Here is an 18,612-nt window from a genome sequence, read left to right on the forward strand (position 1 = left end):
GAAATCCCCACTTGTCACCAAATCTGAAAAGGTTTCCAAATCTTTAAAAAGTAACCCACTCAATTGCGTCAGGGTGCAGTCAGTTTAGTCATCAGATAGGTAGCTTGATGATTGACATGTGCTTCTTAAAGCAGAGCTGGTTGCTTCCAAGCTGAGGCCAGTACCATACAGCCTGCTGTGACTTCGTGTGCCAAAAGGTGTTTCTCCCCACATTAAGCAAAGTGTTTTCCAGTTTCTTGCAGACCAGGGTCCCCAAGATCTCTGTTGTTAAATTAAAGACTTGATCCTAGAACAATTGAGCCTGAGGACAGTGCCACCAGATATTCAGAAAAGTCCCAGTGCCACCACACTGGCACCAACAGAGTCTCACCCGATTGTGTTTTTAATTTTATTTCTTTCTGGAGACCATGATTATATTTTTAGGGGCATGAATTGGTGGTTAAGAGAACTTTGTAGATGTTTTGTGGTAGGAAGCATTGTGTTGAATGTATTTTGTTTGGTGAGTGAGACTGCAATGTCATGTGACATAGTTTAGGACAGGGGTGTCCAACACGTCAATTGCGGAGCCCTGCCTTTCAAAACTCTACTGTACAGGAGACCGTGCCTGAAGCTGCATGTTTAGTAGTGCTACCTGATTTGCCAATTCAAATCGATTCGGGTTTTTTTAAATTGGGCTCACCAATTTGGTCAGGTCTCCTAAAGCAGGAGCGGCAATGCTGCGTCTTGCTGGCTGTCCACTGCCACTCCTGCTTTAGGGGGCCCCTCGGGTCAGTCGGGAAGTGTTGCAGTGCATGGGCGCTCTTTGTAGCGTCCTCTGGCTTCCCCTCTGGCCTCTCGGTCTCACCTTCAGCTAATTAGGACAGCCTGCAGAGGATTGCCGATGCTTTAGCGATCTTTAACAGGCTGCCGTTAGCCTCTGTAGCACGTTCCCTCTGCCGCAATCCCGTCCCTGACATAAGAGAGTGAAGAAAAGATGAGGAAAGCAGAAACCAGATCTTAAAAAAGGTAGAGAGAATTATAAAGTAGCATTGTAGCTGTACTGATAAATATTTATAAATAGGAAATGGAAATAAGGTAATCCTTTTTATTGGACTAATTTTGATTTTTTTTTTTTTTACTATTCTTTGGAGATCAAAATCTCCTTCCTCAGGGGTTTTGCACTAATAACAAAATATAGGGCAAGGATGTCTGGTCTGTGTAGACTGGTTCATCAGGATCATCCAAGTTTCTACTCGCAGTTTTATATTCGAGTCAACCTTTTTTTTTTCCTCCTCTTTGGGGGGAGGGGAAAAGGGTCACCTTGGTTTATATTCGAATATTTACAGTATACTGCCTTTCGCTAAGCCCGGTAGCCTGTTCTCACGGTGGCCAATCCAGATCACCAGTACCTGGCAAAAACCTAAAGAGTAGCAACATTCCATGTTACCGATCCAGGGCAAGCAGTGGCTTCCCCCTTATCTTTCTCAATAATAGACTCTGGCCTTTTCCTCCAGGAAATTGTCCAAACCTTTCTTAAAACAAGCTACGCTATCCCCTCTTACCACAATCTCTGGCAATGCGTTCCAGAGCTGAACTATTCTGTGACTGAAAAAATATTTCCTCCTATTGGTTTTAAAAGTATCTCCGTGTAACTTCATCGAGGGTCCTCTAGTCTTTGTTATTTTGATGGAGTGAAAAATTGATCCACTTTTATCCCTTCTAATCTACACCACTCAGGATTTTGTAGACTTCAATCATATGTCCTCTCAGCCGTCTCTTTTCCAAGCTGAAGAGCCCCCCTCTTTTTAGTCTTTCCTCGTACGAGAGGAGTTCCATCCCCTTTATCATCTCGGTCGCTCTTCTTTGAACCTTTTCTTGTGCTGCTATATCTTTCTTTGAGATAAGGAGATATGATGAATTTGGATGTTTTGTGGAGCAGCATGCCCAGCATGGACTGTGATATTGAGTCTTAAAGACTATAAATTAGATTTGTTGTCTTCACTGCAGACAAAATTTTGAGGAAAGCAGAGCTGGACTCAGGAAGGCAGTGCCAGGCACAGTCACACACACAATGCTTGTGTTAAGTGCACTACCGATAACTAGCATTAAGATTCAGAAGTACAATTTTACCACCAGTAATTCTATTATTTTCCATAGGTTCATGTACAAACACTTAATGCAGCTTTTTTTACCTTTTTATTTTTTTCATCACAGCCTTTGATTTTGCCCTCTTTGTCCTAAAGGTCGAGAGCTACTGTAGTTTCCAGTTTACCCCCTCTTTCTAGGTAGTAATCAGGCAATTGAGCAAAACTCGACCACTCCATCTCCAACTTGCTGACAACAACGTGCGACCTCAAAACATTTCGAAAAGAAATCAAAACCCTGCTATTCGAAAAATTTATCCGGTCACCTTAACTCCGCCCATCTTCCCTCCCCTCCCTGATAAAACCCCTCTCAATTCCACCGCTCCTCTGGTATTCTTTTCCACTCCAAAATATCGACCAAGAATACAGTACCCTAAAATGTAATGCTCCTGGAAATGTCCAGCTATCTTATTTGTTACCTTATCTGTTTTTTTATTTGTAATATTGCCTAGAAATGTCCAGTTGTCTTACTTATCTAATTTGCAATATCTCCTGGAAATATCCAGCTACCTCAACTCATTTGTAACCCCAAATTGTAACTTTCCTGGAAATGTCCAGTTAGCTCTTTTGTAATCTGCGTAGAATTTCAAGGTACAGGCGGAATAGAAGTCACTAATGTAATGTAAAGTGGGAGTTGGCAAACCTTTGGGCAGATGCAGTGAAAATCTCAGAGCCTTTTCAAAAAGGGACTGGATGACTTCCTGGAAGCGAAGAGGATAACAGGGTACAGATAGAGGTTTACCTTACAGGACATTGAGCGAATAGAGTATGGACATTTTAGGTTAGGTAGGGAACACTTTCAGGTCATGGACCTGGAGGGCCGCCGCGGGAGCGGACTGCCGGGCACGATGGACTCCTGGTCTGACCCGGCAGAGGCAATGCTTATGTTCTTATGTTCTTATGTTTTCTCTCCCCCCACCCCCACATATTAAGGCTGGGTGGTGAGATTGCTTTTTGCCCGGACATACTCTAGTACCTATCCATTTCATTGCCACAGGCTGGATGACAATCATCTGCAAACCATGGTTAGCCTAACTCTCCTTGAAGGATATTTATTGATTAACATATTTGTTTGCGCTGGTGTTACATTGTTTCTCCTGAGTAAATTAAACTTTATTAAAGATATTTACTGGATCTGTTGCTGTCTATAATACAGATTTTATATCTAAAGACAGGTATTAGATAAAAAGATTCTTTTGATGCAGGACCTTTTTGTTCACGTAGGTGAATAAGTAAAACATTCCAGCACATATGTACATGTATTAATATGTAAGATACTTTTACCATTTAGCTGCCATGCAAGAAGAGGGAGGTAATTTTACCAAAACCGAGCACTGGGAAAATTGTGGGATTTCCCCCCTTTTTTTTTTATAATGTTGATCTTGTTTCATTTACTCTGTGTGGGTGGTGTTTGGTTCACCCTTTACCAGAGTTTTGGCTCATTTTGTTTTTCAAATTTCTTTGTTTCCATTCTTTTTTACTGCTTCCATCACCTCTTTTCAAACACCCCCCCCCCCCATCCCTGTTTCCTGCATGGCAACTAAGAGAGGGCATTTTGCAAACTGGAGATTTTCATTACATGACCCCCACCCTGCCCCAAATCACCACCTCTCTGGCCTCCACCACTCCCCATCTTTAGGATGAGAAACAGAATAGCCAAGGTTCATATCTTGCTACCAATATGACTACCGCTGATGTTGAGCATCACAAAAATGGTAGCAGAATACTTTGGTCGAGATGGGCACCAGAAATAAGAATCTTACCTAATGTGAGAGATTTGATGGTATGCTGCAGAAACCCCATGAGAGTATATAGAAACATAGAAATATGATGGCAGATAAAGGCCAAATGGCCCATCCAGTCTGCCCATCCACAGTAACCATTATCTCATCCTCTCTTGTGCGTGACTATCCCAGGCTTTCTTGAATTCAGACACAGTCTCTGTCTCCACCACCCCTACTGGGAGACTGTTCCACGCATCACCTTTTCTGTAAAAAAGTATTTCCTTAGATGACTCCTGAGCCTATCACCTCTTAACTTTATCCTCTTCTTTCTTTAAAATGATCCAAGCTGCCCTTCGTTGTGGGTTTCCTATTCGATAAAGAAATGCATTCTGAAGGAAGGTTGTGAGCACGGTGCCCACATGCCTGCTGCAGCCTCAAAGTGAGTGGGGAGAAGGTTCTTCAGCTATGGAACATGGCTGTTCTTTTTGTTTCAAGTTTAGTTTCAAGTTTATTAGTGTTTTTGATTAATCGCTTAATCATACTTCAAAGCGATGAACATATCTCCTATCTCATATCTCATATCTCCTATCTCCTCCCCAAAACTCCAAGTTAACCCTCTCTTACTCTCTCCACCAACAAATTGTATCTAAACGCATATAACTTTCCTTAAACTAAACTACTGTATTTCCCCCTTCTCTCTTTCTGCTATACTCTCCCTGTATTTAATTCTCTCCAAAATCTATAAATCCAATTACTAAACCTTTTGTATTACTTATATGTCTATTTACTCTCCACTATGTATGTTCATTGTAGACCGTTCTGAGCTACTGGGAGGACGGGATAGAAATCAAAATAAATAAATAAATAAAATAATAAAATAAATAAATAAATAATAAACATTAAAAATTACAATATTAAAAAGTAATACAATATTCAACATAGACTTAAAATCAAACCAGACTATTCACAAACTTCACAAACAAGAAAAAAGGGATTTGAACTACAAAATATTATAGAAAGAATAGTCAGGGAAAAAACACAAGGTAGGGGATATAAAATTCATTAATCAAATTCATTAATCAAAATCAACATAATTAATAAATCCAAGGGTGAGAATTATCACTCAAAAGCATCTTTGAAAAGAAATGTTTTTAAGTTAGTCTTAAATGTTTTTAAGTTAGTCTTAAATTTATCTTGTGGTGTTAGGTGTTAAATTTTAGGTGCTTGGGCTTTTTCTACCCCTGTAAGAAGGGCAGGGCATCCGATTTATTTGTGCTTGTAGCATCTAGAGAAAACCCTTATCAGTTCATAAAGAATTCAGAACAAATATGACCGAGCTACATCCAAAAACTTGTCATCAGCTCATACGAACACAAGAATAGCCTTATTGGGTCAGACCAATGGTCCATCAAGCCCAGTGGCTCATTCTCACGGTCGCCAATCCAGGTCATCTTTTAATTTTGCAGAAATGTCATTTGTAAAAGTGTTTTTCTGTAGTGAAGCCATAGGATTCTGTACCATAGCGTTTGCTTCCCATTAGTCACAAATCTACAGAAGGGTGTCGCTCAAAAACTTTGAATTTCTCCCCTTCTACAGTTCATCCTGCATGGGTGAGCCGCTACAACCACCATCACCTTGGCAAAGGTGCCTGGATCTGAGGCCAAACTGGAAGGGAGTGCCACAAACTGCGATAGTATAGTGCTGAATGATTTGTCCGCTTTGTACCTAATGGGGAGAACTTAGTAGATTTCCAAAATTGCTGATAAGACACGTCTGTCTGTCAGCGTTTACATGACTAGGTTCTAAAATAACCAACATACATGTGGAGTATAACCAGCATGTATGCGTTCACTCCTGCATGGATTTCAGAAGAGTCGGCAGATCCTTTTCTAAAATTGTACCAGAATTTGGCTTGGCCCGGGGGTAGGCAATTCCGGTCCTCGAGAGCTTGAGCCAGGTCAGGTTTTCGGGATATCCACAATGAATATGTATGAGATGGATTTGCATGCACTGCCTCCTAAATCTCATGCATATTTATTGTGGATATCCTGAACACCTGACCTGGCTCTGGCTCTTGAGGATCCGAATTGCCTACCCCTGGCTTAGCCCAACCTGGAAGTCTCAATTCTATCTTAATCATCCTTTTAGTGAAGTGGCTGGTGAAGGTAAAGTGTCTGCTGACGCTGGTAATGCACTTTGCTCCTTGTTCTTTGACTTGTTCCTATAATCAAAGCTCCTGAGGCTGAGATTTTGATAAACACACACTCTGTGTAAATTGGAAGTGTGCCTTTAGCCATGGTAACAATTTACTGTCGAGGCTTAAGTTACAGAGTAGATGACAGGGACAAAGGCCATCTGGCCCCTCTAGTGCCTCAAATTATTCTGTCCACACTAAAGATACACCTCCTCTGTCAGCCACAGAGTTTGACCATCTGTACATTTATTCTTTATCAAAGAAGTCTTTTGTTTGTCATTGTCTTTTAATCAAGATGATGGAGTACAAGATTCTGCTTAATACAGGTTCCAATTTCCAAACACGAAGTACAAATTTAGCTCAAATGAAGTATAATGATCACAGAAAATGACAGCAGATAAAAACCATATGGCCTATCCATAGCACCTACTTACCTTTCTTTCTGTAAGGGATCCCACATACCTGTCAAATATTGCTGCCTTTGTATCATCTACTATACAACAGAGTAAACAGAATATATTGTATCTAGTAGAGGTTCTGCATTTTTGGTTTAAATTTTGGTTGATGATGTCTAACTTACTTTACACTTAGCACCTGATAACTATGCCGACGTTCTTGTGGTTTATTTTGTCAGTGTGTTAGCAGAGTAGACATAATTCATGAAACTCAAGAAACAGGGTTGGCTTTTCACCCTCTGAGTGAAAAAGAATTTCCTAGCATTTGTTCTAAACCTGTCCCCTTTCAATTTCTCCGAGTGCCCCCTTGTTCTTGTGGTTCCCAGTAGGCTGAAGAATCTGTCCCTTTCTACCTTCTCTTTGAAAGTCTCTTATCATGCCTCCTCTGAGTCTCTGCCTTAGTAAAAGGACCCCTAAGAGAAATCTGATTTAGTTTCTAGAACTATAGAATATTTCTTTATGTACAAAATTAGGACTAATAGACCCCAAAATATATTTATTTCAAGTTTGAACATGAACAAAAACTATATAAATATAAAATGATAAATTTACCATATATTGTAACTTTTTATTTTGAAGCTGATACATTTTTATCGACTCCCATCTTCACCCAAAATTGTTTACAACTCGGACTCCATACCCTGAAATGAACACACAGCAGCCCCCAAATCTCTTGTTCAAAGTTAAACTTCTCCAAGGCAGGTGCAACTATGTGCTTGTAGTCTGTATACATTTACAAATCTGTCTAAATGTCATCTCTAGGAATCGCATAAAAACATACACACTCTCATCGGCATGCCATCCTGTATGTGTATATACACCCATACAATTTTATAAAAGCCATTTTCTGCATGTAAAACAATTATCTTCTTATTGCATATGCTTGTTCCATGTTTGAAGTTGAAACCGAATGTGAAGCCCTCTTGTTCTCCAGATGGTAATCGTCTCGGTTAACTAGATGGTACCATCAGCAAAATAAAAGAACTTATTCATCTACTTTATATACAAAGGACTAACTGTTCACTTAACTAAGACCAATGAGCAGCCACCTAGGAGAGTATATTCTGTTTAGGAATAATTTTATTTGGGATGAGAAGATGAAGGTGTGTGGGGGGGGGGGGGGGGGAGAAAGAGTGGAACTGACTACTGCAGTTAATATAGTCTGGGGCATACAGTTACACCAGTGGGATAGAAATTCACTATTTCTAGGGTAGATTGGTACCTCAGTTGGCTTAAAGGAAGGAAATTATTAATGGTAAAACTGTTTTTCTATGTGGGGTTTCATGCACCGGACTGCTAGTGACAAGTAAGAACATAAGAAGTTGCCTCCGCTGAGGCAGACCAGAGGTCCATCTCGCCTAGTGGTCCACTCCCGTGGCGGCCCATCAGGCCCATTTCCTGAGCAGTGGTCCCAGACTATCCCTATGATCTACCTCTACTCCTATCTGTACCCCTCAATTCCTTTATCCTCTAGGAACCTATCCAAACCTTCTTTTGTCAAGGTGGTATACTTTTCATTAGTTACGTAAAAAATTTAAACTAAAGTCTTTTAAAGTACAAATTTTGGATGTCTTAACTGATATTAAGGGGCTCTTTTACCTAAACTATGGTATGAAACGGGTTTAGTGCATCACAACAAGATAATTCATTGTGGCTGTAAAATAGGTTGTTACCTCTATTTTAATTTTTTTTTTTTCTGTTCTGCACTGCGGTAATTTTTACATTAGAGTGCAGGACCAGCAAAAATATTAATGTTGGAACACTTACTGCATGCTAGCTTGATAATGCTAACCTACCTTTGCCACACCCCTACCAGAAAATAAATAGTGCGCAGTTACTGTACACAAACGGGGAAATTACTGCCCTTTTCAGCGCAGTAAGCCCAAGCTTAGTAAAAGGCTCCTAAGATAATTGGATATAGAGAAGGAAGCATGGAACATACTGGTGGCCAAGGAAGGCAAAGTCATCCCCTAATTGAGAGGTGAACTTCTAAACACTAAAGGCATTGAAGGTCTTCTCACTGATATCATCAAGAGCAAGTCCTGTGCATGGCAGGTGGCAACAGGCATGTGCCCTAAGAGGCAGGTTGGCCCTTTGAAACTCTTGACAGCACCAGAGGAACATGCTAGAATTTTTATCAAAGCTCTCAGCAAGGAATAACCAAAGGCCAGGTGTGATCCTTTGGATAAACATTTTTCTAGTGTTAAGGGCACGGGCATTGGGGCTTTGGGCTCTCTTGGTTCCCCTCCTGTTTCTGGGGCTTTAAGCTCCATTGGTAGATCTGCTCTGTCTCTAGCACTACCACCAACTACCGTGTTTCCCTGAAAATAAGACAGGGTCTTATATTAATTTTAGCTCCAAAAATGCATTGGCTTATTTTGGGGAAATGTCATTTTTTTCATGTAAAACAATCATCTCTCCCTTCCTCTCCTCCACCACAATTCTTCCTCTTTCCTTTATCCCCCCCCCCAATATGCAGCATCTTTCCTCCCCTCTCACCCATCCCCTTGTGCAGCATGTTTCTATCCCTCCCTCCCATCCCCCTATGCAGCAGAACCCCACTGATCCTCCTGTGAGACTGACATACCTCCGAGGCATCCAAAAATAGCGACGGCAGCAGCGCTCTGAACGGGCCTTCCCTCTGCATCAGTGACGCGTGGCCTGTTCAGAGTGTTGCTGCTGCTGTTTTTGTATGCCTCGGAGGTATGTCAGTCTCACGGTGGGAGGGTTGGTGGGGATTTTGCTGCACAGGGGATGGGAGGGATAGAAAGATGCTGCAGAGGGAAGGCCCGTTCAGAGTGCTGCCACCACCGCTGCTGTTTTTTGGATGCCTCGGATGTATGTCGGTGGGGTTCTGCTGCACAGGGGGACGGGAGCCCAGAAATAGTGGAAGCTTGGATTTTTTTTTTTTTTTAAACTAGGGATGAAGTCGGGGAGTGTCAGGGACATTCAGGGGGGCTGTCATAATGCCGTTGTACAGGGCCATGGTGAGACCTCATCTGGAGTACTGTGTGCAATTCTGGAGCTCTACACTCTCGAGGAACGTAGGGAGAGGGGAGACATGATCAAAACATTTAAGTACCTCATGGGATGTGTCGAAGTGGAAGATGATATTTTCTTTCTCAAGGGACCCTTGGCCACAAGAGGGCACCTGCTCAAACTCAGGGGCGGAAAATTTCATGGCGACACCAGAAAGTATTTCTTCACAGAGAGAGTGGTTGATCATTGGAACAAGCTTCCAGTGCAGGTGATCGAGGCAGACAGCGTGCCAGACTTTAAGAATAAATGGGATACCCATGTGGGATCCCTACGAGGGTCAAGATAAGGAAATTGGGTCATTAGGGCATAGACAGGGGATGGGTAAGCAGAGTGGGCAGACTTGATGGGCTGTAGCCCTTTTCTGCCTTCATCCTCTATGTTTCTATGATCTTAACTAGGGCTTATTTTGGGGGTAGGTGTTATTTTTGGGGAAACATGGTAGTTCTTTTGCTGGAAGCAGATAGTTCTACCTTCTGATATGAGAGGTTTGGGTAAATCCTCTGTTAATTTCTTTGCCTAAAACAGTGTCTCTCAAACTGTTTGCAGTGGCACAGTGGTGTGCCCCAAAGAGATTCTGGGTGTGCCATGAGAGATTTCAGAATTTTACTTTATTTTTAAAAATTCCCTTCATAAGTATACACTAAAATAAATGACGTACGTCACTTACACAAGAGTCTGTCAATGTTATGAGCACCAACCTGACAAGCATGATTCTTTGACATGATTGGTCATTGAAAACGAACAGCAAGCAATTTTAGTTTGATTTTTTTTTATGCAGTGCTGTAAGTAGTTACCCTAACTTGAGCAACCGAGCAATCAAGGCTTTGTTACTGTTTGGATCTTCTTGTCTGCGAACTTGGATTTTCAGCTCTGTCAAATTAAAAAAAGAGAGAACGACTGCAGGTGAATGCATGTTTGCTTATTGACTATCGAGCCACATTTTGAGTTAATTTGCCCTCAAAAACAAGCACATCCCTCACTCACATTGATTAGCAATTCTATTCTGTTTACTTTAGTTTCATCGTTGTTAACAATTATCCATATATAGCTTAAGGAACTTTAAACAAAAAAACTCCATAAGTTAATTTTTTGCTGGTTTCCAGTTTTATGATTTTACTTATAATGTGCTCCGTTTAGTGTGCCAGAGCTAAAAAAAAGTTTGAGAGAGACTGGTCTAAAACTATGCCTGTTCCCAAGCCTATTTCACCACCACGTCTCTGGATGTTCTACCATTGCTGGATTCTTTTTGGGCAGTTTCCCTTTTGGATATCTATAAGTGGTTTCTAGGACGGAGAGAATGCTTTGATTTTTCTGTGGTGCAATTGTGCGATTTATTTTTATCAAGAAGACTGCCAAAAATTTGTAGAGTTGGATGGCAGAATGAAAGATTAAAATAAACATTTGAAGTCTTTTGAATCTCAAGTTTCAGTTACACAGAAACTTGGATTAAAGATAAGTCGGTTCATTAGAAATTAGAAGTTAGGGAAAATCAAATGCGATAGAATTTGCATTTTTGAGCTTCCCTCGGGCTCATTTGTTAACCTCATCAATTTTGTTGTGTAAATATGTTCAGGAGATTTTAGGGTTTTATAATGCTGATAGGTTTACCTTTGTTAAATGCATATTATCTTTCAAAGAGGAAAGTTTAAACAGAGGAGATTAAAGGAGGACTTGATCAATTGGACTTAACATGCCATATATTCTCAAATATAAACCAAGATTTTTGGGCCAAAAAATGGCCGTAAGTCCTGGTGGTCCAGCGGTGGGCTGGGACAGGAGGGATCCTTCCCACCTCCTGTCCCGTCCGACTCTTTCTTAAGTGTGCTTTATATTTGATTTGGGAGAAAAAAAGATAATTGGTTAAAGGGACAGAACCATTAATTTTGAGCTTTTACACTGAATGTGTATCCGAGATAGGAAACTAACAGAGAAAGAAAGGTGAAGATTGGTCAAGACTGGTAAGCAATATTTAGGCTTTGACACAATTGAGTCCAGTTTTCGAATAACTTTGGACAATTTGTCTTCTCAGGTTCAGCTCCTCCACCAGTGAATCAACCTGTTCCCTCAACCTATCAGCCAGGCAAACCTCCCCTTGGCCCTTCCATAGTGAGGCCACCAGCACCTCCTACAGGCCCATTAGGCAGTGCAGTACCCCAGCCTGCACTCAGCACAGCACCGCACCCGGAAGGTAAGAATTTCAGAAAACTCTACCATGTCTGTCAGAAATATATCTACACATAAATGTTGGCATTTGCACGTTATCACTTTAGATATGTAAATATTGATTTCCAAAAGCTGACATTTATATATAGAGATCTATACCATTTAGAAATTTCAAGGGGGCATGGTTTTGGCAGGATTAAAATCATGTATTTTTTTAAATGTTACGTTTATACTTGTTTCAACAACAAGTGAACCCTGCAGAAAACAGAATTACCCCTTCCCTTCAAAAGAGCTCTTACTTTATGGAAGCAAGCTATCTGTTAACCTGAAGCAGTACAACATCAAATATCGCATATATTGATTGATTGATTACTGCTTCTGTTCAAAGCAGTTTACATTCAGATACTCTAATGGCTCCTTTTACAAAGGTGCGTTAGGGCCTTAACGCGCGGAATAGCACACGTTAAAATGCGCATGCTAGCCGCTACCGCCTCCTTGTAAGCTGGCAGTAGTTTTTCGGCTAGCGTGCGCTAATCTTGTGCACGCACTAAAAACGCTAGCGCACCTTCGTAAAAGGAGCCTGAAGTATTTCTCCCTATCTGTCCTGGCGGGCTCGCATTCCAGCTATGGTACCTGGGGCAAGGGGGGATTAAGTGACCTGCCTAGAGTCACAAGGAGCGGCAAGCGATTTAAACCCATATCCTCAAGGTGCTGAGGCAGGGGTTCTAACCGCTAGGCCTCTCCGCCATCTAATCACATAATAAAAGGTTGCGTTTTTTTAAACTCAAGGTGGTCCTTGATCCATAACTCAAATAGAGCCCAGGTGGCTTTGAGCTTTTCCAGATGTCCCATTGTACAGCAGTCATCTTGCTTGGAAGGGAAATATTCAGGAAAAAATCTTTTCAAGTCAAGATAATCACTGCTGTAGAGCAAATTAACATCCACAGCTTGGGCACCTCTCTATTCAGCCAGGGCTCCAAAAGGCAGCTTGGAAATATGTTTTAAAATTAAGGAAATGCATTGTGTAAATATAATATCCATTATGTAACATCCATTGTGTAAATATAACATCCGAGAGGCATCCTTCTCCAAATATAGGGGAAGAACCTGCTTTGTTGTAAATCCAGATCCTTCTTAGACACCAATATTGGAAGAGTTTTGTACAAATGAAGAAAATACAGCAGAACCATGATCTTGGCACAAATTCTCTTTCATCCATGAATGATGTAACGTTGTCCTTCTGTCCAGATCTGTATCTTTAATATTAAAAAAGGGCTGACAATTGTACTGATATAATCTTAAGGTCTGCCACAAGCTTTACTCCCAAGTATTTAAAGCTAGAAGAGGATGGAAAAAGTATCTATAGCTGGCATCCGTTATTACTTTGTTGGGAAGAGATTTATTTAATAAAATATGTTATTCTGCCTATTAGTGGAACTAACAAGGCAGTGTACAGGAACATCACTGTAATTTATTGAGATGTAAGGACATACACTCCCTCCTCCTTATTTGCAAATAACTTTAGGACTGACTCTGAACCACCCTTGCCTCCTTCCCACCTCCTGGACCTCTCCACGCTTTACTTTTAAAACCTGGTGGTCTATCAATGAAGTGGGGCAGGAACAATCTTCCTATACTCCTGCCCCATGCAAAGCCGCGAACAAAAATGGCTGTCGCGAGTTCTCGCTGTATTCTCACGAGACCATGGGAATTCATGGCAGCCATTTTTGATTGCGGCTCTGCATGGGCAGGAGAATAGGAAGATTGTTCCTGCCCCACTTCATCATTAGATCACCAGGTTTTATAAGTAAGGTGTGGCGGGAGGGTGGTGGGGTGGTTTAGAAACTCGCTAATAATCAAATTCATGAATCCTAAACCTGTAAATATGGAAGGGGGGGTGTACTTACATATTTAGCCACGTTGACTTTAAAACTACTAAACCTCCTTTTAACTTGTTGAATTTCTTCATAACTGGAACAAACTAGGAGGTTGGCTTTCTCATCGTGGATATGTCATCAGCAAATTTCTGTTCCCTTAAAGACACTATCCACAATGAAGGCAGCAAACTATTACCCACTCTAGAAAAAAAACCCATTGCTGAAGTAAAGCTAATCTTGAAAGGTTTCACATCAACAACAAATTCCCACAGCTAAGGAGAAAATAGACCTCAAATCCCCTACAAGCCGATAACTATTTGTAAAAGGCTTACCATGGGGCTTATTTCTTATTGTTAGCCCTACTGTTCTGAACCAATGGGTGTTATCCCTTCCTTAGCAGTAGGAGGAGGTAGAGTAAAATAGATCCGTACATCCTCCAAGCTGAAAGACAATTACTACTACTGTTAATTATTTCTAAAGCGCTACCAGACGCCAGCGCTGCACAGAGTCACAAAGAGTAAGAAAACAGTCCCTGCTCGAAAGAGCTTACAATCTAAATAGGCAAGACAGACAAACAGGATGTCATGGATACAGTTAAGGGGAACGGTTAATCTGCTGGCTGGATTGGAGGGCAGAGGGGAGTCCAGGACAATCAAGCCATTGTGACATCACTGATGAGGTTGGCTCTTATTGGTGGCATGAGGCATTATGACATCACAGTCTTAGCCCAGCTTCCCAAAGACTGAAGCGGGATGTCATGGATACAGTTAAGGGGAACGGTTAATCTGCTGGCTGGGTTGGAGGGCAGAGGGGAGTCCAGGACAATCAAGCCATTGTGACATCACTGATGAGGTTGGCTCTTATTGGTGGAATGAGGCATTATGACATCACAAGCTCAGCTCTGCTTCCCAAAGACTGAAACTCTTCACACTACTGTTACTTCTATTAATTATTTCTATAGTGCTACCAGACGTACGCAGCGCTGTACAGAGTCACAAAGACAGTCCCTGCTCGAAAGAGCTTACAATCTAAACAGGAAAACTGCAAAAGTTTATGTAAAAAAGCTTTATGGAGAAAAACATCAGAAGCAAAAAAACAAAAGCTCCTACCATCACTCATTTTAGAAAAAAAATTACATTTGGGAGGAAAAAAAACTTTGGATTACCCCCCCCTTAATTTGGTTTGATTTTAATACTTGATATACCGCTCAAACTGAAATGCCAGAGTGGTTTACAGTGCTAAAATTTGTCATGCTGACGGGTTCTGTGTTTTAATTAATTTCCAGACCAAAAGAGAGACCGTGAATATAGTTTTAATTTATATTAGCCACCTTATTCATCCCGCTAATAACTGTAAGAGATGCCTAGATTTTCAGTTCTTGATCTTCTGCCACAAGATGGCAGTGGTTCTTCAGAAAGGATACAGCTTTCAGGCAGAGAAAAACGCAGGTGTTAAAGCAGCGATACTGACTATTTTTCAGAGGCCTCTTTGGCACAAGAAAAAAAATCTTCAGTATGAAAGCCAGGACCATTGCCAGACAAAGTATGTGCCTACCCAAGTAGTGGGACAAGGGAAATTTCCTCATCAGCAATGAGGTAGCCAGCTGCTCTTTGAACTCAGAGCACTGGGTAGGCAACTAAAATGCTCTGTCCCTCCCTTTCTCCCACTCCTCCAGTCCTCATTCTGCCTCTCAGCTAGCTGCCATCTTGTCCTTGCTTTTAGTCCATCTAACGAAAGGCAAGGGAGATGTCTTTTCAACCAATAAAGTCTTTATTCAAAACTTTGGTCCCTACTGCTCTTTAATGCAAAGTTGTAACGTGCAGTAGGCACAAACGTAACACGGCAGCTATTGGGTGTGTACTCAGCATGTCCTTTTGCTGTTCCTGCATTAAAATATCCATTTGTACACAGCACTTTGGGTACAGTTTAGTGCTTCCTAGTTAGAAAGTGCCAAGTAGACCTGCATTAACTGTGCAAGTGCCAGTGAGCTACCTGCAATTTACTCACCCTGCTCCTCCTAGTCACAATGCTCTGAAAGCGCTAATTAGCACATGCTAACTGTCAAAATAATGCAAAATCACTTACTGCGCTGGTGTGGTAGCAGTTAATGTGTGCTAATTTGTATATTAACTGCCTCATTTGCTTTTAAAGGCCCCATAATCTTATGCAGGGGAATACAGCCGGTTTGCTGCATTAAAGTAGTTTTATTGTGCAGGGCATTATTCAGTTTGATGGAAGCTGAAAAATTCAGGCATGGAATAACTGGGACGTTTATTGTCCACATCTCCCTCTGGAATTAAACTTCTCTTTCAGAGACCTTTTCTACAGTAGATTAAAAGCAAAATGATATGAATAGGGAGAAGGACTTGGCTAGCCCTCTTCCTTCCATTAATACACAGAATAGGGTTGTGTGTTTTAATACATAGTCAGCGCAGTTTATTTAGCCATCTTTTCCTTTATTTCTGTTGGGAAGTGGGGTAACACCGAGACTGGATTTATTCAACGCTTGCTATTCCCCTATTTTCTGTTTGTTTTGTATGAGGGTAAATTAAGAACCTTGCAGAAGCTGGGTTGTGTGTTGCATGCATATTGCCCAGGGAGACACAAGTTGAGGAAGTCTCAAGAGATCCTCGAGGCTCTTATGGCAACAGGAAGAGGATTGAAAGAGGGATGCAGTGAATGCAAGGTTTTGGTACTATTTGATGGCAGTTACCCTTCATCTTAATTAGGAGTTCCCAAAAAAAATCTAGCTTTCACAATAGTTCAACCCTGAGATGTATCCAGGAGATCAGCCCATTTCTTCCTAAGATTTCTCAATGCAGACTTGGTTTTATAGGGGATGCCTCTGCCTCGCCCAGCGATGGATCCTCTGTACAGAACAGCTATGATGCAATAGAAGGAGGAGGATATATGGGTAAGATATTCTGTTACCATCCTGCTTATAGTTTATAATTATTTTCTTTCCATACCTTGTTTACTTTAGTTTGTGGCTGTGCCCATGCTGCAAGGCATATATTCATTTTGAAATGATGCTTAGCAACCTTTATGGTTTTAAGAGAATATTTTATGCTAAATGAGCCAAACTTTGCAAATCAAGTGTTAATTCCTGGAGGAAAATGTTATTCAAAACCTCATTTAATGTTTTGTCTAATTCCATATCTGAATGAAATGTGGATTATCTGTACAACTCCTGGTATATAATATGGAGTATGGTACACTGAAACTCTACCCCTGCTCTACGTAACCTAGGTTCCCTGGAACACATGCACACAGTGGGGCCAGATTCAGCAAATGATAATTAAAAATTGGTGTGGGAAAAAGTCTGCATTCAACAGGACGCTTCCATATAGCGCCAATTCCTGCTCCTAGCTTTAAGAATACGAACATAAGAATAGCCTTACTGGGTAAGACCAATGGTCCATCCATCAAGCCCAGTAGCCTGTTTTCCCGGTGGCCAATCCAGGTCCCTAGTACCTGGCCAAGACCCAAGGAGTGTGAAGACTTATGCTTGAAACCAGGTGTGAATCCTGGCACTCAAATTGGGTGCACAACTTCCATATTCTATAACACTGCATCCAAATTTTCAGATTGGCCCTGATCTGCTCATGCCCCTTTTTTGGGTTGTGCGCTATGGGATTTGGGCACCCATTGTTATAGAATAGTATGCAGGTAGATGCACGTGCAACTCCTAATTGGTGCTAATTAATGTCAGTAATTGTTGGTGTCCACTTATTGCATGTTAATGGCTTGTTAACCAATTAAGCTGTGCCTAGTCGGGCTACACCAATCAGAAGCTGTATGTCAAAGCAGCTCCTGATTGGTGTAGCCCGACTTTACTACGTCAGAGCAGACCGCAAGTGATTTTCTTCGCCCGCTGGCGCTCTAGCTGCCCCTCTCCTGCCTCTCCAGCTGCCTTCTCCTGCCTCCCCTGCCTTTTGACAGGCGAAAAACCATGAATTTCGGGGGAGTACTGTAGATCAGTTTATTGAGGTGTGAACTTTTTGAAGATCAGAGGCCATATGAAGTGGAAATTCCTGAACCTCTTAAAGAAACTTGTTCAGATACTGCAAAGAATCACCTTATCTAAATGCAATCAACAAGATATTATTCCTAAAGGACTTAAGATTTTAAAAATCCTGTGAAATCCATATACCACGAATCTGAGGGAGTATATTAAAACCTAATACAGTCATGTTTATCTTCAGCTGGGCTTTTCCTGTTTCTTTTAAGAAGAGGAGTTCCTTTTATGATTTTCAAAGGGTTCATAGACTCTTCATTTATTTTTTACTAGTTGAATTGATGCATTTGTATAGATGTCATCAGGAGGTGGGAAAGCTCCCTGTAGGACCACCTTTGCCTGACATTTTCCTTCTTCTGGTTGTGGGTTTTCTGCAATAAGTTGCTTTTTAGGCTTCACATGTTTGTGGCTTTCAGACTTGCTTCAAATTATAAATCCAATTGCTGTTTTCAAAACTTTGACCTAAATTTTGTCAGAAATCCAAGCTTTCTGCTTGCTTCAAGAACAGGAGTGGTTCCAAAATCTAGCCCACAGCAACTAAAATAAGGCAGACTAGATAGGTGGGATGTTTACATTGAATTCAGCAAACAGTTTTCAAAGGAAATGCACTTGCTTTAGTATTGTAAAAATAATTATTTTTCTCTAATGCGTGCTAGGTTTGTTTGCATCACATCCCGCCCCACCTCATCCCCAGAATCCTAAAATGGGTAGGAATGTTGGTTATTCCTACCCCTCATTACCTCCAGGCTACCAGAGCGGAGCAACAGGAACACAGTTTCCACCCCAGTCCTACCCCCAGGTAAAATTTTCATTCATTTTTTTTGGTTAGTCTCTCTTTGTATGCCATATTGATAAACCTCTTTCTGATAACATAAGATTTTTCCGCTGCTGGGTCAGACCAGTAGTCCATCGTGCCCAGCAGTTCGCTCACGCGGCGGCTCTTAGGCCAAAGACCAGTGCCCTAACTGAGACTAGCCTTACCTGCGTACATTCTAGCTCAGCAGGAACTTGTCCAACTT

The 18,612-nt window shown here is 41.3% G+C and overlaps 1 protein-coding gene across 1 annotated transcript in view; it reads left to right on the forward strand.

The window, feature by feature from the left end:
- The window catches only part of SEC24A (SEC24 homolog A, COPII coat complex component), a 70,896-nt gene that overhangs the window by 14,836 nt on the left and 37,448 nt on the right, over positions 1 to 18,612 (forward strand). The window contains exons 3-5 of the mRNA XM_033927287.1: positions 11,565 to 11,723; positions 16,412 to 16,489; positions 18,250 to 18,392. Coding sequence (XP_033783178.1) covers positions 11,565 to 11,723; positions 16,412 to 16,489; positions 18,250 to 18,392 — 380 coding nt within the window. The remainder of the gene's footprint in view (positions 1 to 11,564; positions 11,724 to 16,411; positions 16,490 to 18,249; positions 18,393 to 18,612) is intronic.

The sequence above is a fragment of the Geotrypetes seraphini genome, chromosome 18 (genome assembly GCF_902459505.1).
Source record: "Geotrypetes seraphini chromosome 18, aGeoSer1.1, whole genome shotgun sequence".
NCBI classification, from domain to species: domain Eukaryota; kingdom Metazoa; phylum Chordata; class Amphibia; order Gymnophiona; family Dermophiidae; genus Geotrypetes; species Geotrypetes seraphini.